The sequence below is a fragment of the Trachypithecus francoisi genome, unplaced genomic scaffold (genome assembly GCF_009764315.1).
Source record: "Trachypithecus francoisi isolate TF-2019V2 unplaced genomic scaffold, Tfra_2.0 Contig00868, whole genome shotgun sequence".
NCBI lineage: Eukaryota > Metazoa > Chordata > Mammalia > Primates > Cercopithecidae > Trachypithecus > Trachypithecus francoisi.
This window is the reverse complement of record NW_022680953.1, coordinates 3,845-24,822: the sequence shown is the minus strand read 5'-3', so window position 1 is coordinate 24,822 and position 20,978 is coordinate 3,845. Positions and strand designations below refer to the sequence as shown.

The following is a 20,978-nucleotide window of genomic DNA, read 5'->3' as shown; positions in this document are numbered from 1 at the left end:
CGGTGTGAGCCACCACACCCAATTGATAAAGCACATTTATTAGTTTATAGTTTATACTTTAAAACAAAGATGATAACAGCCCTTTCCCAAAACAAACGTCCTTCTCTCCTGGGGACTAGACTGCCTTTGTAAGACTAACAAATTAGCCACAAGATTAGAAGTTATGGTTTAGGACTCATGCAGCTGGAGGCTACAAGATTCTGCCCTTCCCCAAATTGCTCCTGGGAATTACATCCCTATTGTAAAACCTAAGATCAGTGCTTGAGAGGTTTGCACTTGATGGATCAGCTGGCACCACCCAGATTGATAAACTGACTCATTTGATTTTATGGCTCTTACCCAGGAACTGACTCAGCTCAAGAAGACAGCTTCGACTCCCTGTGATTTCATGTCTGACCCAAGCAATCAGCGCTCCCCACTCACTGGCCTTCCCCACCACCTACCAAATTATCCTTCCAAACTCTGATCTCCAAATGCTGATGGATCATGCAAATGGAGACTGATTGGAGTATAACTCTGGTCTCTCCTACAGCCAGCTCTGCATGAATTACTCTTTCTCTATTGCAATTCCCCTGTCTCAATAAATTGGCTCTGTTGAGGCCACGGGCAAGGTGAACCTGTTTGGCAGTTACAGGGGTACCCCTGCTTTCCTGGGGTGTCCACCACAGAGTGTGGAACACAGGTGTGTGGGCCTTTCTGGCTGCTACCTGTGGTTTGGCCAAGCCCTGCCTCCCCCATGTCCCCCTGGGCTCCATCCTGTCTCCACTTGCATTTAGGGGTGGCTGCTGCTCTGGGAACATTAGAATCCAGAAGAGAGATGGAGCCACATTAGTTTTTTTCAGGCATCTTTCTAAATGTTTGTATCCAAGTGAATCTCCCTTACTCACTGTGGCATTGCCTTTCTAAGCAATTACCTCTGTGCCTGCTGCTAAAGAACTTCTTACAGCAGCCCTGGGCACTACCATGGGCATTAGGTCCTGTGTTTGATGTGCTTTTGTGATTTTACTTTGTTAGAACCAAATACTTACATGATGGGTTTGGGAATCTTCTTCTTTTAGCTCCCGATCCAATATGAAATCCAGGAAACCAGTTTGTGACAAACTGCATCTAGCCACTAAGGGAGCCACTGGATGACCCCAACACATTCACACCAGTGTATGAAAACTTGCCTGCATTTCGGAGAAGATAAATGGGCTTTCCCTCTTCAGATGCTTGAAGGGAGCGCTTTGAGCCGAGTGGAACGTGACCTCCCTCCAGCCCCGGGGCCCTCGGTGGACCTGGGCTGCCGGGCAGGCACTGGAACCTCCCTGGATGTTCCCTCCTGCACCAGCACCACTGCAACATAGAGACCCAAGTGTGATTTATTTTGGCTTGGTGTGTATCCTTTTCATTGTGTAAAACTGCTGTTCTTTTGACAGTTCAGAAGACTGTTTTGTTTACTATAACTTTGAAAACAAAAATTGTAACAAAAACATTCTTATGACTGTGCTGTGGTTGGAGACTTTATTACCAACATATTTACACCTTCCTTTTCCCTCTCATTTTCAGGAGCTGTTTCAGGACTCCTCCTGCTCCCCTAATAACTTTGAGTCTTTCTTATGTCATAATAAAGCTACATTTTCTTCTGAAAACTGGCAGATTCTCCCTTCCTAACACAGACAACCGAGGAGAGGGTGGCAGGAGGGAGAAGAGCAGCCAGGGCACACCGGCCTGCATGGGGGCGTCCCTGGTCGGAGTCAGTGGCCAGAGCTGCCGCCTGCCTTTGTGCCCAAAGTCTTGTCTGGGTGTCAGGAAAGCCACGCACTCACATTTCACCCCTTTCTGTGACCGGCTCGCTGTTCGATGACCCTCGTTCCTTCTTTTTGAGCAGGAAGGTGTCATCTAGGACTCTGTCCTTGGGTGTGCACGAAAGTCACCTGAGGCCCTTGGCCTACAGGAATCCTTGCCAGCCTTGGATTGCAAGACCCAGGCTATGGTACAGCAATGTGCATTTTGTAGCAAGCTCCCTGCTTGATTGGCGAGTCACAAATGGAAAGAAATACTATAATCAGTGGAGAGAAGATGTGCACAACTATTCAAGCGCATGGTTCTCTGACAGATCACAAGGTGAGGGTGGACCTCTATGACGTCGTCTCCCAGCCACCCCCACATATTTCCCCTCCCCTCAGCAGGTCAGGAGTCTCCTGCTTGGCCTCATCTTCGATTCTGAAGCCTCTGAGTTCTGAATAGTTCTGCCCCCTCCTTTTTCAGATGCCTCTGTGGCAAACCTTTGTTATTTGACTTTCTTTGCATGAAAACACCAAGAACACCAGAGAACACCCTGGGTTTCAGACTTAGTCCTGTCTCCTCATATTAAATAGAGCCATTGTTGTGTTCCCCTGGGGGAAGCTTCACTCTGCCTGGGTCCTCAGACCTTCCAAGCAGCAAAACTCCATTTCTTCAGGACAGGAATAGGAAAACTCTGTGACTGAGACATTCCATGCAATACTGAACATCGTCCACTTTCACACCTTCACTCTCAGAACTACACCTTCTGGCTGTCAGAGAGTCAGCACTGGTATACTGGTTTACTGGTTTCCAGTAGAAAGCGTAACATTTATCTTGTAAAACAAACCACCACTTCAGGGTAACTGAGCGATCCTAAGCCCAGTTGCTTCCGAGTGGCGGCTGACATAGTGAGAACAGTTAGTTCCCTGATCAGGGGCCACGGCTGCATGTCCGTCAGTGTGAATAGGGTACCCTGGTCACAAGCAATGCCCTGTGTGCTGCTGTGATGGCAACAGGCAGAGCCAGCGAGTCTGTGTCCAAGTAGGGGCTCCCTGCAGTGAAGGCCGATCTCAGCCCTCTCCACAGTGTGGACAGCCTGCCCACAGGTGGCCAACCGGTCCTCCTGGGAAACAGTGCCAGCCCAGGGATCGACCAAGTCTCTCATCAGCAGATGGGGCACTCGGCAGTGGTGTCGGCCCGGTCAGTCTGGTCAGGGCACAAGCAGGATGCTGAGCCTCTTGTGTCTCATTCCTGTCTGATGGCCACTTTGTCCGTGGGCCCATCCAGCAATCGTGGTGGCTGGGGAAAGGAGCTGACTCCATCCACCTGGCGTGCCGTTTTCCCCACCTCAGGATCAAGAGCATCCACTGCAGCAATTCTCTTTGGTGGGAACATGGGAATGTAGATGAAACTATCTTCACAGTGTGAGCTGCTGAGGCAATGACTGCAGGGCGCCCCCGCCCTCTGGGAAGCTGGGCTGGAAGGCGCTTGGCAGTGGTGCCTGCTGTGGCTGCAACAGGGGCTAGGTTGCAGGACAAGGCTTCCAGGAGGGGGGTGGTGCAGCAGGCAGGGCTGCGAAGTCTCTGGGTGCCATGTTGGCATAGCGGACTAGGGCACTCGGGGTGCTGGTGGGCCAGGCTCCGGGGTGCAGACTACCTGCAGTCCAGCGATGAGGCCAGGAAGAGGCAGCAGTGTTCACAGCTATTGACCCCCTTGAGCCAGACCCCCACATCCTCATCACTGCACGGGCTCAGCATCTCTGGCCTGGCTTGCCCAGGTTCTCTGATGTTAATCCTTACAGCATCGGGGCTTGCAGTGCTCTGGTCCCCTGCGTGGTCACCTGGAGGCCTGCGGTGCCCCTCTCCTCCTAGGACTTGGGTTGAAGCCAGGTCCCTCTGGACCTGGGACTTGGGCCCTGGAGGAGGGACTCTGACCCACAGGTGGGGTCAGGGGCCCCAGGGCATGCTGCTGGCTGGCTGGGGCTGTGGGAACCCCATGCTCAGCCTTCCCTCCTGAGGCCTTGATGGGACCAAGTCCCCTATTGAATGGGATTTCTCAAGGCCCACAAGCCAAAAATATAAAATAAAAATAAAATAGCAATAAAAACCAAGGTCCAGCAGCCATCTGGGGCTGTAAGGCAGCTGGGCGAGTACTGCCTGGGCTCCTTCCATTCCAAGTTCTTCTTCTACCGAGGGGAGTCACAGGCAGGTGCCACCTTGCTGCTGGAGTGTCTCTTGACCGGCCTCTTCTCTGTTATAAGCCAGGGCAGGGTGTCGGGGTCCCAGTGGGCTCGCTGGGTGGGGTCCGTCTTTTTGTTCCAAGGCTGTCCACAGAAGATGGAGAAGTGACAGAGTCCCAGAAGCTGTGTTTAAAATGGCAGCACAGGAAACACGGACTCCCGACATGCAGGTCTGTGTGGAGCTGTGGCATAGCGTTCCTGGACAAGTGTTAGTGTAATACAAAGCCTGACTTCACCGGGGGACAGGCTGCCCTCATCTTGAGTTTCTGGGCCCCTCAAAGAGTGACTTGCTGCCCTGGGTTCTGGGGAAGCCCCTTGTGCTGCTGGGCCTCACCCTCGGCCTTGGGGACAGTCCTATCCGGACAGGCTGGGGGAGGACAGGGCTTTTGTTCCGGGGGACTGATGGCATGAACTCCTGGAGCTGAGCTGGTGGGGTGGGGAGGGCCAGTCTGTCCCCCTCACAGAGGGGCCCAGTGCCAGGGGTCACCCTCGAGGACCCGCGCTCCATCTTGGCGGAAAAAAAGAAACATCTTCACTGAGCCCGTTGGGTCCCTTCAGGGTGGGCCCCACAGACCTGGGCCTCTGGAGTCCTCAGGGTCCCTGTGTGATCCCCTGGCCTGACACTGAGGATGTCCTTGCAGGCTGCTGATCCCAGGGCGAGGGCTGTGTGCAGGCTGGGGTGGGGGAGCTTTCAGAGCACCTTGCATGGGGGCCTGTCTCCACAGCAGGTGAGAAGTAAATGGCCACAGCTTCCCCTCTGCCCTCCAGTCCGTCCACCCCATGCCAGGGCTGGACCGATCACATACCAGGGCCAGACCGATCCCATGCCCAGCTGAACTCTTGGTGCTGGCTCTGCGTCAGGGCTTCCCCCATCCCCTCTGCCCAAATCCTCTCTGGGTCAGGGACACTGATTCTCTTGTCCCCCTGGCTTATTGTCCTGACACCCTTGGAGGGGCACTCAGGAGTGAGGGGCCCTTGCTGCTCTCTGAGGTTGCTTGGAGGTGGGGGTGGGGGCTTCCACAGCTGGGTCTGACTGCCCCAGTGCCCTTCAGGGCCCTTTGAGGGGGTGAGGGGGACAATGTGGAAAGTCGGGAAGGGGTGTTATGGGGTCCTGCCCACAGCCCCTGCCTGTCCACACAGCATGTCCAGCACACACACACATGTGCTCAGCGCCTGCCCTGAGGACCGGCAGACCCATTTGACTTTCTTAGAGTAGAGGAGGAAGAAGAGGTGCAGGAGGAAGGCCAGGTAGGAAGGCTGGTGGGGTCAGGGCACTCCCCACCATTGACTGCCCCAGAGGGTGACTTGGGAGGGGACCCGGTGCTGGGGCTCACCTGGGGGTGGCAGGTCCCAGTGTTTCCTTGTGAGTTCCTTCATGGAGGTTTGAAGGTTCCTGAGGACTGCGTTGTCCTCCAGGGCCCAGCTCTGAGAGAGTCGCTCCTGAAACTCCCAGATGGTGCTCCAGGAAAGCTTCATGAGGCACTCTAGGGACAGGGCAGGCATCAGGCCAGGAGGATTCCCTGTGGGGGATCTGTGCCTGCACCCCATTTCCACCAGGCCCACCTCCCACTGGGTGGTGCCTGGTCCTTCTTGGCCACCCTGGGTTCCAGCTGTGCACAGGAGGTTACAGCTGGGGAAGGCCGGGCAGGGAAGTGCTCACCACACTCCTGACTTTCATCTGGGTCATGTAGGGGGTGGACTCAGTGTCATCATGCCTTGCCCAGCCCACCAGGCCAGACCCCCCTATCAGGGCAGAGCAGAGAGTCATGGGGACAGTGTGAGGACGCTTCCCTCAGGCTAGCTGGGATCTGTCCTGTGTGTTCCCCTAAGCACCCTCAGGCACACGGGACTTACTCCTGTGTATTTTGAATGATGCATGCGCCATGGCCATCAGTACCCACTTGCCCTCCAAGATAAACACATCCCACAGTCTCAGGGTGAGCCCGAAGGATTTCTGTGGGGACAGCAGGTGTGGGAGGACCTGGCCTTTCCAAGCTGGAGCTGGTGGCCTGAGCAGGGCCCACCCTGGAGTCCTGGGGACCCCTCTCCAATGGATGAGATTGAGTCAGACAAGGTTCTGTAGATCCTCATGGGGGGCTCATCTCAGCAGCACTGTGGCTTCTGGAAGGAGGGACTTCCTGAGGATTTGGGGCTTCCTGGGGTCCTCCCAAGTTGGGTCCTGCCCCAGTCTGTCCACGAGGCTGGGCCTGAGCCCTGGCCTCTGCCTTGGGATGCCCCTCTTGGGCAGGGCCTGGCTTGTGAGCTCTGCAGGAACCTGCCTGTGCCTTCTGCGAGCTGGGGGTGAACCAGCTCCTGGAGGAGCTGAACCCCTGGGCTGAGGGAGCCGGGCACTGCATCCCTGGGCTGGCGTCTCCCTGTGCCTCCTTACCCTACCAATGAAACACCAGAGGAGCCTCATCAACGTGGAACCCTCAGTGCACAGCCCTTCCTTGCCCTGAAGGGAGGAGCAGAGGTGCTCAGGGTCCCCTGGGCTACCCTGAAGTCCTCCCACTTTCAGTCCCCTCTGCAGACTCTTCTCCGAGGAGCAGAACCCAGGGCAGTGGCCAGGGATCCCCCAACCCCTGCCCCATACCCAGAAGCCTGATGGACACACTTCCCTCAGCCCTGCTCAGCCAGAGCTTGGCCCTGGTCCCAGTGCCTCTGCCTCCCTCAGGGCAGGAAAAAGAAACCCAACTCCGAACCCACGGAGAATCCCCATCCCAGGTCAGGCCGTGGCTGGGACTTGGCCTCTTGTCAGCTCCATGAGGGACTCGAGCTGCCCCTGGCTCTTGGACCCAGGGCCTCTGGGGAGGAGCAGAGGGTGTCGTCCACTCACCAGGTATCTCATGATCTTTGGGAAGGACTTGTGCAACACCTGCTCCTGGTGTGATAGGAGCCTCCAGAGCCAGGCAGTATTTGGGCTGTAGAATACTGAGAAGCCCCCAACCCATCACCCCATCAGAGTCCACTCCCAAGAGCTGGGTAGTGGCAGAGGACCCTGGGCCCTGAGGCCTCCCTGCCTCCTATCTGGTGACCCCGTCACACGGTCTCAGCCCTGGGGAGGAGGGCCCTAGCTGGAGGTGGTGCCCAGTGGCATCCTGGGCTGAGGTGCCAGGAGAGCAGGCCTGCCTTTGATGCTATGAGGCAGGACAGAGGCAGGCAGGTGCCAGAGGGGAGAACGGGGTGGGTGCTGGGGGCTATGTGGCCATCTCCTGGATGTGATGTCAGGCTGGGGGACATGGGATGCATGGGGGACATTGCCATCTGGGCTTCATCGGCCCATTTGTGGGCAGGGAAGGTGTCTGGGAGCGCAGCCAGCTGGGAGGCAGGAGGACACTCAGGGAGGTGAGCAGTGCCTGCACAAAGTTGGGTCTGGCTTTGGGGAACAAAGGGCAGCCAGAGGGAAGTATCAATGCCCCCTGCTGTTGGGGGTGAAAGGCATCTGACTTGAGGTAAGAGCGTCCCTGTCTTGAACCAGGCTGCTGTGGGACCCTCAGCAGGGACATCCCAGAGGCTCCAAACAAGCTGGGATGCAAGTAAGACGCCTTGCCTGGAAATTGGGATCATTAGCCAGGGTGGTCGGCCCCTGGCATGGCTGTGTAAGGCCCCGAAGGTAGCTGTCCACGTACCCTGCAGGGAGTGCCTCCCACCAGCAAGCAGCTGGGCCAGCACCAAGAAAGCATCTTCCTCCAGCAGATACAGCAGGAGGGTGGTGGTGACGTGGCTCAGGTGCCAGTGGTAGCCCACCTCCTGCAAGAGCCAGAGTCACTGTGGGAGGGCTGAGACCACCTGGGAGGACTCATGTCACCAGAGATGGCAGAAGTCCTCAGGGACACCTGCCTCAAACCCCGGGATTTGGGGTGGGCATGAGGACTGAGCAGGTCACGTATGACTCAGCTGACAAGGATCCTGGGGGGACTCCTGCAGCGAGCATCTAAGCTCACAGGGCCCTAAAGGGCACAGGCAGGGATTGTTCATGCTCCCTCCCTTGGGCCAGGCTGGGGAGGCCTCTGTGCCAGGCCTGGAGCAGCACCTGTGAACTGCACCCACCGTAAGGGCAGGCGTGGGGCACTGACCACCACACAAAGGATCCTGCAACAGCTCAGGGGCTGCCTGCCAGGCACAGGAGGGCGGCTGGGTCCAGACCCCGTGTGGGCAGCCCATGGAGTCGCCTCAGCAGCTCTCCCTGCCTGGAATGGTCTGGAAAGTGGGAGTGGCGCAGGAGCAGCCACCTGGGTGACACCCTCCCTGTGTGCTGCACTCCTATGGCGTTCAGGCAAAGGGAAAATTGGATCTCTGACTGGTTTCTGGTGAAGAAAAGGCTTCCTCAGGATGCAAACTCATTTCATGACAAAAGCCTGATCCATCAGGCACCTCAGCAACTTGTCAAACCTGTCTCCTGTGAGGACCATCTGCATGCGACCCTGCCAAGCTCCTGGGCTTCGGGGCAACACCAGGAGGGGAAGGTCATTTCTTCATCTGAGACGTGGGGATCGGGTCAAGATGACACCAAGAGTCTGGACCTCAATCATTTTCCATCTCAGTTTGACCCCCTCAGCCAACCCTTGCTTGGGTGTCCACGCCAGCAAGTGAGCTTGAGTTCTGCCTACTACGTGCTGGTGGGTCACGAACACTGAATTTTCCAGAAGTGCTGACACCCCCAAGAGACACCCATGCCTGTGAATATGGGCACATGGCCCAGGAATATCGCTGCCCGGGAATACTCACAGGGTTATATGCAGAATAGGCCACGAGGATGTCACATAATTCCTGCTGCCTAGAAAAGAGGGAAAAGAGGGGTTTTTTTGGTTTTGTGCAGATGTTGTCAGTTTCATTTTGTCTGCAAACCCGGGCAACAAACACAATTCTGGGTTCAGATATTCTCCCAAATAAGCAGTGAACTCTTCAGGACACCTGGTTTTTAGGAGTTTTTTCAGTAAAATCCCCATTCCTTACAATGCAAATATCGTAGGTATACAGTTGGATCCGTAATCATTTTCACTCTGGTTGATTTTTTTCTTCCTGCTTTTCTCAGGTTGCAGACATGGAAGTCCAGTCTTTGGGATGTGCAGTTCCATGGTTCTGAACCAATGTGCAGAGCCTCCCGTCCACCACTGCAGCCCCTCCCAGAGCAGCTCCTTCATCCTCCAAGTCCCCAGTGTGTCCCCTTTACAGCTAACGTCTCCCGGCTCCGTCAGCCACTGGCCATCCTGACCTGTTCTCTGTCTCTATGCTTTGCTCTTTCCCAGAATGGCCGATGAATTGGAATCCTGCGATGGTAGCCTGTTGGGTCTGGCTTCATTCCCTCAGCAATATGCATCTAAGTTCCACCCATGGTCCTGTGGACATCGGGGATTCGTTCCTTTTCCTCACTGAGTCATCTTTGTCTGGAGTGGAACCTCCTTCCTCTTAAGTATCCATGTTGAAGAGCATCTCAGTAGCCTCTGGGTGTGAGTGACAATCAATCAAGCGGTGAACGCAGCAGCTTGCAGCTTTTATTTGGGTGTCAGTTTTCAAATCAGTGTGGTCAATATCTGTGACACTTTGGGGATGTGTGGTATGAGGCCACCGAACTTTGTGAGCCACGGCCCATCTGACCTCCAAAGTGGCTGTGCCCTGTCGTGTTCCCACCAGCCATGGGTGAGAGTTTCCAGGGCCCCACATCCTCCCTAGTATTCTGGGCTGTCAGTGTTTCCTGGGAAGGCTCCCGAGTCCCATCACCCCGCCACCTTCCTGGGTAGTTGTGGGTTGTGGAGAGCACTTTTCACCGTTTTGCATAACTTTTTTTGCTGCCTTCTATCTCCTTGGAAGCCACCTGGGTTCTGGCCCCATATGTCCCAGCCCGGCCCAGGGCTTAGAGTCCGGGAAGTGCTCAGTCCATAATGCTGGCTGTTGCCTGGGCCAGGAGAGCCCTTGGCAGCTCTGTCACTCCTCCTGGGTGACCGTGGCCTCTGCCCTGGGGAAGCCCTCATCCCTCTGGATCACCCCATATTTCCTGGGACCCCTGCAGCCCCCATAGGCCTTACTTGAATCTGAATCCTTCTCTAAAGATTGTGTGGTTCTACAGGGTATGGCTGACATCTACCTTGATGTGGTGGATGATCCTGGAGGACCTCTTGCCTTTCTCCTTCATGACCTGTAGGGCAGGGCTGAGAGGAGGAAGCAGCCTCAGAACAGACAAAAGACTTCTGGCCCCAAACGGCAGTCATCTTACAGTTAGTACTTCTGGAAGGAAGGGAGGACGGTTTCCTTCTGCAGAAAGCTCCTTTTTTGGCCGGGCGCGGTGGCTCAAGCCTGTAATCCCAGCACTTTGGGGGGCCGAGACGGGCGGATCACGAGGTCAGGAGATCGAGACCATCCTGGCGAACATGGTGAAACCCCGTCTCTACTAAAAATACAAAAAAACTAGCCGGCGAGGTGGCGGGCGCCTGTAGTCCCAGCTACTCCGGAGGCTGAGACAGGAGAATGGCGTAAACCCGGGAGGCGGAGCTTGCAGTGAGCTGAGATCCGGCCACTGCACTCCAGCCTGGGTGGCAGAGCAAGACTCCGTCTCAAAAAAAATAAAAAAATAAAAAAAAAAAAAAAGAAAGCTCCTTTTTTGCCTTGTTTCTGAAGCCAGGGAGGTCAGTAGAGCCCAGCGCACCTGTGGTGCCTGTGTCACCATCTGTGCCCAGCATGTGCATCTGAGCACAGCCCCCACCCCCAACCCGGGCTCGACATTCCCTCCAGCTGGAGTCCTGGGCTCCTGACACAGCCTGGCCTATTTGTCCTGCCCTGGCCGAGTGTGGGAGGGCCTTACCTTGTATTTCCCGGGTTCTGGGACTTGACTTTGTCAATGTCTAGCAGGATTGACCACGCCCAGCCTCACACTGCCACGGGAATGCCTTTGTACATGCTTTGAGACAGCTACAGACAGAAGAACACTCCAGTGAGACAGGACGTGTGGTGACTGGGGGAGGAAAGCCGGCAAACAGTCCTGCCGTCCTGTGGTGAGGACTGGGTGCCAACCACCTGCTGAGAGGCAGATGGTGCCATGTCATGGCCATGGGCGCCTGTCTCCTGACTGCAGAGAGCAGTCACAGAGGCCACTCCCTCCCCATGTTACCTTCTTTTCCTTTTGAGATGAAGTCTTACTCTTGTCGCCCAGGCTGGAGTACAGTGGCGTGATCTTGGCTCACTGTAACCTCCACTTCCTGGGTTCAAGCAATTCTCGTGCTTCAGCCTCCTGAGTAGCAGGGATTACAGGTGCCTGCAACCATGCCCAGCTAATTTTTGCATTTTTAGTAGAGACAGGGTTTCGCCATGTTGGCCAGGATGGTCTCAAATTCCTGACCTCAGGTAATCCGCCCACCTTGGCCTCCCGAAGTGCTGGGATTACAGGTCTGAGCCACCAGTCTCAGCTGTCATGTTACCTTCCTGCTGTTCTTATATTTGTCCAGTCTCTGAGTATTTTCAGCCACTTGGCAGTGCATTTTATTTCCTAACATCTTTGCTGTCAAATGAACCAGGATGGAGTTAGTGGAGCTGCCAGGCCTCCAGCAGCGGCCCATGGATACTGCGTCCTGGGCTTCAGGGCCCTGAAGGAGCCAGGACACAGCAGACCCTGGCAGCTGAGACTCTCTGAACTAACTGGAGCTGGTGGTCTGGACTGGTGATCGCAGGACATACCATCCTCAGGCCACAAACACCCTGAGTTTTGGTCGGGCCCCGGCCTTTAGCTGGGGACTTGGTGCAAACAGGCAATGACCTCTGAGCCAATATTGTGGTTCTTGGTTTGGGTTTTGGTCAAACGCTCATGGGAACAGAGTCCATCAGGAAAGGCTGCCCGTCCCAGGGATAGCCGTGGCCCACTCACCACTGCCTGGGCCCACGGGCCACCCCCTCTGTCTCACCGACCACTCCTGATTCCTGGTCCCTGGACCAGCCTCCCACGCAGCAGGCACTGGCTCTTACCTTCACCTTCAGGGCATTGACATGGGCAGCTCTGTCTCACTGTAAGGCAACCCAGGCAGAACTGAGGACCTGCCCGGGCCAGGAGCCATCCTTGTCCATGAAAAGGCCCCAGCCCTGCCCATCCACCCTAAGTCTCACCCCGGGACAAAGCACAGGGAAGGAAGACAAGGGCCTCCCTGTACAGCTGATGCCCACGAGGCACGAGGACCCTGGAGAAGAGGGAACTCAAGGCTGGCCTGGCAGGAGCCACTCGGGGCCCGTGGGGTACCTCGGCCCACACAATGGGACTGCTCCTCCTGGGCTGGACGCAACACCCTCTGCGGGAGCTGAGAAAGTCCAGTTCTGAGACGGGATGGGTGCCGCCTAGGGTGGGTGGCCGAGCCCTGACTAACAGCAGTGCCTTGGGAGTGACCACATCACCCACCAGAGTCCAGGGAGCCTGGCCTGAGAGCTGCCCAGCGCCCTGAGGATGTACCTGGAACCCGTCCCACCCGACACTCCCCACAGGCCTTGCAGGGTCTGACCTCCCAGTGTGCACCTGCCTCTGCCTGCATCCTGGCCACTGACCCTGCCTGTTCCCCATCGTCGCCCATCCTGCCTGACGCAGAGACTGTGACCCTATCTCCAGCCACCCTGGCCCTTCCCAGACTCTCTTCCTGTCAGAGCCTAGGCATGAGACCCCCAGGTCTCTAACTGGGCTGCTCAGCGCTGCTGGGGAGAAGCCTGGGGTGACAAGGGTGACCAAGGGCCCTGCAGGCAGTGGAGCTGGCCCCACCACCCCACCTACAGCCTCAGTGAGCTCTCAGGGTCATTGGCTTTCAGCCCTCAGCCTCCTCCCAGTCATTGCAAAAACCAGGACATGGGATGCCTGCCTGTCCTCCCCCTACTGTCCTACCTGCCCCAACTCAGCCCCCCATCCACCCTGCACAGTGCTGACTGAGCCAGTGGGAAGCAGAGTCTCTGGAGGGCCACGCAGAGCCTTGGGGACTGACCAAGTTCCCTCACTGAAGGGTCCCAGGTGAGCTGCTGTTCTCTGACCACCCCACCTGTTTTCCTCCCCAGACTATCAGCTCCACCCTAGGCCAGCTTGGTTCAGGTGCGTTCCAGAAGTGGCAGGTCTCATGGGCTCACCCCGCCCCCCTGCCCCAGGCTCCTCCCTCTCTCCATCCTGTGAGTCCTGAGGGGTCGGCTCCAGGCTGGGCTCCCCTTACCAGGCCCAGGTCCTTTCCCAGCACTACCCCCGGGGCCTTCAGCTGCACGCTGTGTTGTCCCCCTGGCCTCACTATGAAATGCCCAGGCCAGGCCCTACCCTTTTCTCCCCCAGCCTCCCAGGGTCACAGCCCTTGCTGTCCCCATGCCCCTCCCTATAGGATGCCTCAGCTGGGCCCCCTGAGCCCTTGGAGACCTGCTACACAACTGCCCACAGGCCTGGCCAGGTGTCCCCTTGCCCTGTGGCCACCACCCTCAGATCTTACCAGGGCAAGCCCCAAGGGGACAGGGCCAGACCCACAGGCTGCCGCCTCCTCTCCTACTCATGTGGAGACCTCAGTGCTGAGAGCCCGGGGGCTGACCCAGCCCCTCTCTGTCCCACTCACTCTCCCGAGCTCCCTAGATGGGCCTTGAGGCTCTGCCCTAACCCTGACCCCGGGCTGGACCCGTAGGAGAGGCAGGGAGGAGTTCTGTTCCTGGAGAGGAGATTGGCCTGAGCCGGGGAAACCTGCCCTAACTCAGAGAGACCTTTCTAAAAACAAAACCCGTCCCTGAAGTGAGACTGGTGGGTGGGGGGACAGAGGACTCACCATATAACCCAGAGGCGACCGGTGAATTTCCAGATGTCAACATGCTCATGCTCCATGTCCACTGCTGCCCCAGCTCAGCGTCCCTGTGACCCAGGAAGGGCCAGGGAGACAAGGGCAAGGTGAGGGGCTTGGGGTCCTGAGGGCATGGACAGCCTATCTCCACCCTGTGATCCTGGGGAGCCCAGGACCCTCTGACCAGGCTCTGACCAGTAGAGGAAGTGAGGCCCCACCTTCCTCAAGGGAGCAGCCTGACCTGTATCTGCTCATACTTAGTAATGATGATGTTGCCTTGCCCCTGGGTGAGCAGGATATCCGGGTCCTCATCCATCTCCATCCTGGAAGACAAAGTCAGCCAAAGGCTGTGCTGCACCCGAGAGCTCCAGAGAACACCCGAACAGCTCCCACCAGACCCCCAAATGCTGGCCAGACAGGTAAGCCCCATTCCACCGTTGCTCCCTGAGACAAGAGGCTAAACCCAGTGGTCCCACCCCTGCCCTAGTCTCTAGAGTCCCTGCCCTGGACCAGGAGTGGGCTCCTTCCTGAGGACTTGAACACAGGGAGACCTGGACAGAGAGGCCCATTGTTCCCAAATGCTCTGAGACAGGCACACACCTGCCCTGGCAGGACAAACAGCGTCCACCTGCTGAGGGTAAAGGGCCCACGATGGGCTCTTCCGGGCCCTGCAGGCAGTTGGGGTCAGGAACCAGACGTCTCTTTAGGATCAGCCTTCTGGGATCCTTCTGGGACCACGAAGATGCCCAGTTTTCTGTAGGAAGCAAGACATCTGGTGACTGCTCCGTTCTACTCCAGTTCTTACGCACTCTGGCCAGTGAAGCCGCTTCAGGAACAACACCAGCCAAGCAGGAGGGTGTTTAGTTTGGGGAAAAAATGACCTATTGAGTTCAAAGCAGCCTCTTTGCTCGTGGAAACCCCGTCTGAGGTGGAGGACGGCGGACTCCACAATTCCCAGCTGTCAATACAGGAGGGGGCTTCGTTTTCCTGGATCACCAAGAAAAAAACAAGAGAACTCTGGGGCCTGGAGGACACCCAAGGGGACCATCCTCCTTGGGAATACCTGGGACAAAGGAAGGACAAGGTCTCTAGAGCATCAGACAGAGAAGGTCCCAGTCCCCAAGCCCCTTTGACCAGGAGGGACAGTCATCACCCTCCAGGCAACCCTCCAGAACGCCTTCATTTTCCACAACTGCCCAAGGGCAGAGGGCTCCCCACCCCACTCCTAGACGAAGGACCCCATGTGTCCAGTGGGGTCCACAGGGACCATCAGTGACCGCACCTGAAGTCTGAGTTGGTGAGACCTCCTCCTGTGGGGACCCAGCTTCGGGCACAGACTTAGACTGAGAATCACCCCCTCCACCCCATGAAGGTCCAGAACCCCAGGGAAATCTAAGGGAGGGAGGCTGGGATCTAAGGGAGGGAGGCTGCAGAGGTCAGGGCTTGAGTCCAGCATGGCACAGGGCAGGGCTGAGAGCACAGCCCAGGGTCACATCTGGGTCTCTGGGCCAGTCATTACCTCTCTGACTCTAGACATCTCACCTGTGGAATGGCTACATTTGGGGACAGCACCCACCCACGGAGTTGCTGTGAGGATGAAGGAAAAGGCCATCTACAAGGTCAGTGCAGAACCTGCACCTGGCGAGTGCTCAGGGATGCCATGACTCATCCCCACTATGAATAGAGGCAAAGAGGCTCCAAGGACAAACCCTCTGTCTGAGGTCATCCAGCGGCCAGCTGGCCAGGCCTCTGCTAGCCAGGCCCTGCTGAGCAGGCCCCTTGACTATTTCCCCACTGATCACACTTTCACTAAGCCCCAGCGTCCAAGTCTCTGCTGACCAGGCCCCCACTAACCCGACCCATGACGACCAAATCCCCCACTGACCACGCCTCCCTGGCCAGGACTCTGCTGACCAGGTCGCCACTGCCCAGGTCCCAGAGCAGCAGTGCTCAAAGTCCCCTACTCAACTGCCCAAGGGCAGAGGGCTCTTCACCCCACTCCCAGACAAGGGATCCCATGTGTCCAGTGGTTCCCACAATGGCCATCAGTGACCGCACGTGAAGTCTGAGTTGGTGAGACCTCCTCCTGCGGGGTCCCAGCTTAGGGCACAGACTTGGACAGAGGACCACCCCCTCCACCTCACCCATAGGAGCTCTGTCCCAGTGGCCCTTCCAGGGCCAGACTCTGCCCCTTCAGGGGCTGGAACCCCAGGCAGATTTGGAATCCAGGGCAGAGAGGCCACAGAGGTCAGGGCTTTAGTCAAGCACAGCACAGAGCATGGCTAAGAGCACGGCCCAGGGTCACATCTGGGTCCCTGGGCCAGTCACTGCCTCTCTGACCCTAGATCTCACCTGTGGAATGAGTACATTAGGGGACAGCACCTACCCCCCAGAGTTACTGTGACGACGAACGAGACAAACATCTATACCATCAGTGCAGAACGGGCACCTGGTCAGTGCTCAGGGATGACCCTCCTCAGCACCTGCCCCGAGGCCAGCACCGCCCACCAGGTAGCAACTGTCCCAGGTCAACAGGGAGGGAACACAGCAGGTCACACTCACCTGAGTCTGCCGATCCAGCTGTGCCTCTCACTTAGGAAAGCCTCCTCTGTGCAGAACCAGACACCGCTGTGGGTCTTGTCTCCAAGAGCTCCAGGCACAGAAGGCAGCCGGGTAGGCGGCAGGGACTCAGCACCAGTGACATTGCGGGGTCACGACACCCATCACAACGGGCCCCCGCCTGGGTCAGCAGGGCCCAGAGTCAGCATCCTCCACCCCCGAAGCATCAACATATGTGCATGCTGTGTGTTTGTGAACGTGAGCGTGCACACATACGTGGGTGAACACGTGTGCATATGGTGTGTTGCTTCCATGGCTGGGCCAGGTGGCCCCATTCATGTACACACTCAGGTCCTTGTCACTGTCATCCCCGGCCCTGGGCCTGTGGGCAGCCTCAGAGTGTCCACAGGTGCTCCCCAACCTAAGCCCTCCCTAGGTGGGGCAGTCCTGTGGGTGGGGGGCAGAGAATTGAGGGTGGAGGGCAGAGGGCAGGCCCTCTCTTTAGCAGGGGACTCAGCTAGGGTGTAAAGTGCTAGGTCTGTGTGACAGGGCCGGATTCCACACATCTGCTCACCTCCTTCTCCCAGTAGCCCTCTGGGGTGACGTGACTCATCTCCACTACAGATGGCAGCAAGCTAGTTCCAAGGACAAACCCCTGCATGAGGTCACCCAGAGGCCAGCTGGCCAGGACCCCACTAACTAGGGCCCCACTGACCAAGCCCCCCCAAACAGGCCCCTACTGACCAATGCCCCCCCCCACAAGGCCTTCACTGACCAGATCCTGACTGACCAGGCTCTTGATGACCAAGCCCCCAGTAATCAGATCTCCACTGACCAGGTCCCCACTGACCAAGAAGACCCACTGACCAAGCACCCAATGACCAGGTCCTCACTGACAATCCCTCAATGACCAGGCCCCCTGACCAAGTCTCTGATGGCCATGTCCTTTCTCATATATTTTTTGTGACCAAGTCCTAATGTCCAAGTCTCTGCTGACCAGGCCTCTCTGCCCAGGTCTCTGAGCCATGGTGCTCAAAGTCTTCTTTCAATGACCCCCCTCAGTCCACAGAGCCACCCTCCCCACATTGGCACCCATAGGCCAGGCACTGGGGGTCTTCTCAGGTCAGGGGTCCTCCTCTGGGACACAGGGAGGGACACTGGGCCCCACGCTTTGGGTGCCCAGCTTCATGCTCACCCCATAAGACCCTCTGGGCCCATCTCAAAGGGACCGGGGAGGTGGCCTGGCACCACCTGGACACACTGTCTGGGCCTATCCCTGAGCCACACAGCCAGAGGAATGGGGGGACGTTTGTCAGACCAGGCATCCCGCTCTGTTGGGTCTCCCAGGGCCCTTCCCTCAGAGCCCGGATCTAGAGACACAGCACAAAGGCTGCAGGGTGACCGGCCCAGAACCCTTGAGACTAGGCTGGGGACCACACAAGAACTGTCCCCAGACAGCCAGAAGACCCTTTGCTAGTTTCTTGATACCTCATTTCTCACCAGCTACCTTTCCCCAACAGGAATCCCGCTCATGCAGAGTCAATGAGGAGAGGAAGATGAATCCGTGGAAAGAAAGAAAACAAAAGATGGGTGGGGAGAAGAGTTGAGAGTGTAGCATTATAAGGGTCCTACACTATGTGTGTTATTTGAGGGTTGACTGTGATTAATTAAAGGTGTATCTTGTAGACAACCATTACACACACAGTATTTTATCTATACACACACCACACACACACACACACACACACACAGAGAGAGAGAGGAGAGAGAGAGAGAGACAGAGAATCTTGCTCCATTACCCAGGCTGAAGTGCAGTGGCCCAAACACAGCTCACTACAGCCTTGACTTCCTAGGCTCAAGCGATCCTCCCACCTCAGTCTCCTGAGTAGCTGGGACTACATGTGTGGGCCCCCATGCCTGACTGCTTTTGAAATGGTTTCTTATACAGACAGGATCTTGCTGTGTTACCCAGGCTGGTCTGGACCTCCTGGCCCCAAGCAATCCTCCAGTCTCAGCTGGAAGTGTTGGGATTACAGGCATGAGCCACTGCACTCGGCTTACACATGTTTTAAGAAGCATAAATACAAAGGTCAGTGTTGCCATGAAGTCAGGCAGGGGTTGGGAAACTATGGCCCACAATCCAGATGAAGGCCCCCTCCTGTTGTGGTGAATAAAGGTTTATTGGAGCCACAGTTCCTCCCGTGTTCACTTCTTGTCTGTGGCTGCTTTGGGGCTGCAGTGGCGGAGCTGAGTAATTGTTGAGTATGTGCAACAAAGACCACAGGGTCCACGAAGTCCAAGATGCTTACCACCAGGTCCTTTTCAGAAAAATCTTGCTGAGCCCTGGGGAGGGGGCCAGGTGGCATTGGGGAGGCCATCGGGGAGGCTGGTACAGTAATCCAGGCGAAAAATGATGGGAGCTCAGATTAAAGCGATCATGACAAGTGGCTGGAATCATGATGTACTTTGGGGATAGGACCAACAACACATGGATAAAATGGACAGTATTTAGGTGTTTAGAGTTTCAGATTTTCTTTCTACCAAAGGACCCCTTTCTAAAAAAAAAAGTACAAAAGGTCAATTTAAAAATCTGACCAAAGAAACACCACCACAAGATTATTTGTGTGATTGGAGCTGGGATTGAGCCTGGGTACCTTGTGTTTTCAGCACCCCTAACACCCCGGCTGTTCCAGAGGCACCCTACAAAGCCCCTTGGGTTCAGACAAGCTGAACTTGAAACCACAGATTGGAAGGAATAGAAATCTGCGCATCTTTCACACAAGCCATAACATTCTAAGCCGCATCTTTGCAGCACACTGACGTGGGGCTACTTCATGCACAGCCAGCAAGTGTCTGCGCCAGTTCCGGGATTTGTGTCCACCCTGTTATAAGAAGGCAGCTGCTTGCGTGAGGCATGGCGGTGAGGAAACAATGCCACCCGGATCTCACCATTGGCTGTGTGGACTGGCTGTACCATGGGCCAGACGCATGTCTTGGGCAGACACTTTTTAGATGCCAACTTGCCTGTAGACAAAGATGATGCAGAGGTGGCCTCGGGGAGGGCCTGTGTGATGGGTTGAATTTGTCCCCTGAAATTCCTGTGTTGATGTCCTTAGCCCCAGTGCCTGAGAATGTGATCTTATTTGGAGATAGTATCTTATAGAAATAAGTTAAAATGAAAAATCAGGTCAGTAGGGGGGCCCCCAATCTAACCACTGGTGTCCTTACTATAAGAAAAGTAAATGTGGACAGAGACACACAGAGGGAAGACGAGGTGGGGAGACACAGGGAAGGCCACTTACACACCAGGAGAGAGGCCTGGAACAGAGCCTTCCTGGACCACCCTGGAAAACGACCTTCCCTGCCGACACTTTGATCTTGGACCTACAGCCTGCAGGACTGTGAGACAGTGAGATTCTGTTGCTGAAGCTGCCTAGTCTGTGGTACTTTAAAGGAGCCCTAGCAAACCAATGCAGCCTGGTAGCCCATAGAGGATGAAAAGATGGAATGAGCGATAGAGCCCCAGGTTTCCTGTCTACACTTCCCAAAGTGCGCTAAGGGAATCTTTGGTGGGTGCAGGTTTGCAAAATAATTTTGGGAGGTGCAGGGTGCATAATTTCAATGTACATTATTATGGATTTATCTTACTGTGAAAATGCTTCTAAGAATAGTTTACTTAAGGTTTACATGCTACTGAAGATACAGCTTTAAATGCTAACAAAAAGTGGATGCAGATGAAAACATTCTCTTGCTGTGGTCCAGGGAATCTCGATGTTTTTTTCAGAGACTCGCAGTTTTCAGCTAGAGCTGCCCTCCCCTTCGTGTCCACTGCACACCCCCACAACACACACACGTACCTAAATACATGCACAGACACACACATGCACATACATATACATGCACGCACACACATACATGCACACCCATATGCATGCACACACCTGCACATACACACACACTGTGCTTCATGCCCTCACTAAGGAGGCATGGAAGGGAATGTGTGTCTGTAAGGAAATAAAGACAGCTCAAGACCCTGGTTCCCTGGGTGTTTGCACAGGCACCCTCCTTGCAGACCATTCTTTGGTCTCTTTCTCTCTCTTAATGAGAAAGTAGAACCTGAGTGGGTACCCGGCTGCCTAGTGCTCAACCCAAGGTCACAAGCTTCCTCGGGAGCCTGGTGAGAGAGGGGCATCACAGGTCCTCCCAAACCGAGGGGGCAGTGTTCAGTGGAGCCTTGTGCCCAGGAAGGTGATAGACAGGACGTCTTGGTTCATCAAAGACCCAAACACAATGCAGTGAGGAAGGGCAGCCACCAAAGCTTTTATTCTCCAGGAGGAGGGGCGCTCAGGGGCTGTGAGCAGGAGGCACGAGGACTTTATTGCACATGTGGTTAGGTGATGGCTGTACTGGGAACTGGGACTCAGAGTGTCCCGACCTCCTGCTCTCTCTCTCTCCCTCTCTGCCTCCTCTATCTCTCTCCCTCTCTCCCTCTCTCCCTCTCTGCCTCTCTCCCTCTCTCCCTCTCTCCCTCTCTGCCTCTCTCCCTCTCTGCCTCTCTCCCTCTCTGCCTCTCTGTCTCTTTCCCTCTCTGCCTCTCTTCCTCTCTCTCCCTCTCTGTCTCTGTCTCCCTCTGTCTCTCTCTCTCTGCC

General features: G+C 56.1%; 1 protein-coding gene and 1 long non-coding RNA gene across 3 annotated transcripts; both read right to left on the bottom strand.

Annotated features, from left to right (window-relative positions):
* Positions 1-4,454: 4,454 nt before the first annotated feature.
* On the bottom strand, positions 4,455-11,205 carry LOC117089585 (TBC1 domain family member 3B-like). The gene is made up of 7 exons (XM_033220987.1): positions 10,806-11,205; positions 10,092-10,142; positions 8,735-8,783; positions 6,843-6,937; positions 6,396-6,461; positions 5,861-5,960; positions 4,455-5,490 (listed from the first exon to the last, which is right to left on the bottom strand). The coding sequence occupies exons 4-7, from the start codon at positions 6,852-6,854 to the stop codon at positions 5,273-5,275; spliced, it is 396 nt and encodes a 131-aa protein (XP_033076878.1). The 5' UTR covers positions 6,855-6,937; positions 8,735-8,783; positions 10,092-10,142; positions 10,806-11,205; the 3' UTR covers positions 4,455-5,272.
* An 81-nt stretch (positions 11,206-11,286) lies between these two features.
* LOC117089598 lies at positions 11,287-14,764 on the bottom strand. Of its 2 annotated transcripts, none has more exons than XR_004439667.1 (3): positions 14,371-14,764; positions 13,759-14,093; positions 11,287-11,998 (listed from the first exon to the last, which is right to left on the bottom strand). It is a non-coding gene; the product is annotated as an uncharacterized LOC117089598 (long non-coding RNA). The 2 variants fall into 2 exon arrangements; XR_004439668.1 differs by having other exon boundaries at positions 11,287-14,093; positions 14,371-14,524; positions 14,652-14,763.
* Positions 14,765-20,978: the final 6,214 nt, after the last annotated feature.

Coding starts and splice junctions, on each gene's coding strand:
- LOC117089585 (XM_033220987.1), bottom strand. Junction 5,961..6,395: donor TCTGGTGTTTCATTGGTAGG/GTAAGGAGGCAC, acceptor CTGTCCCCACAG/AAATCCTTCGGGCTCACCCT. Junction 5,491..5,860: donor ATCATTCAAAATACACAGGA/GTAAGTCCCGTG, acceptor CCCTGTCCCTAG/AGTGCCTCATGAAGCTTTCC.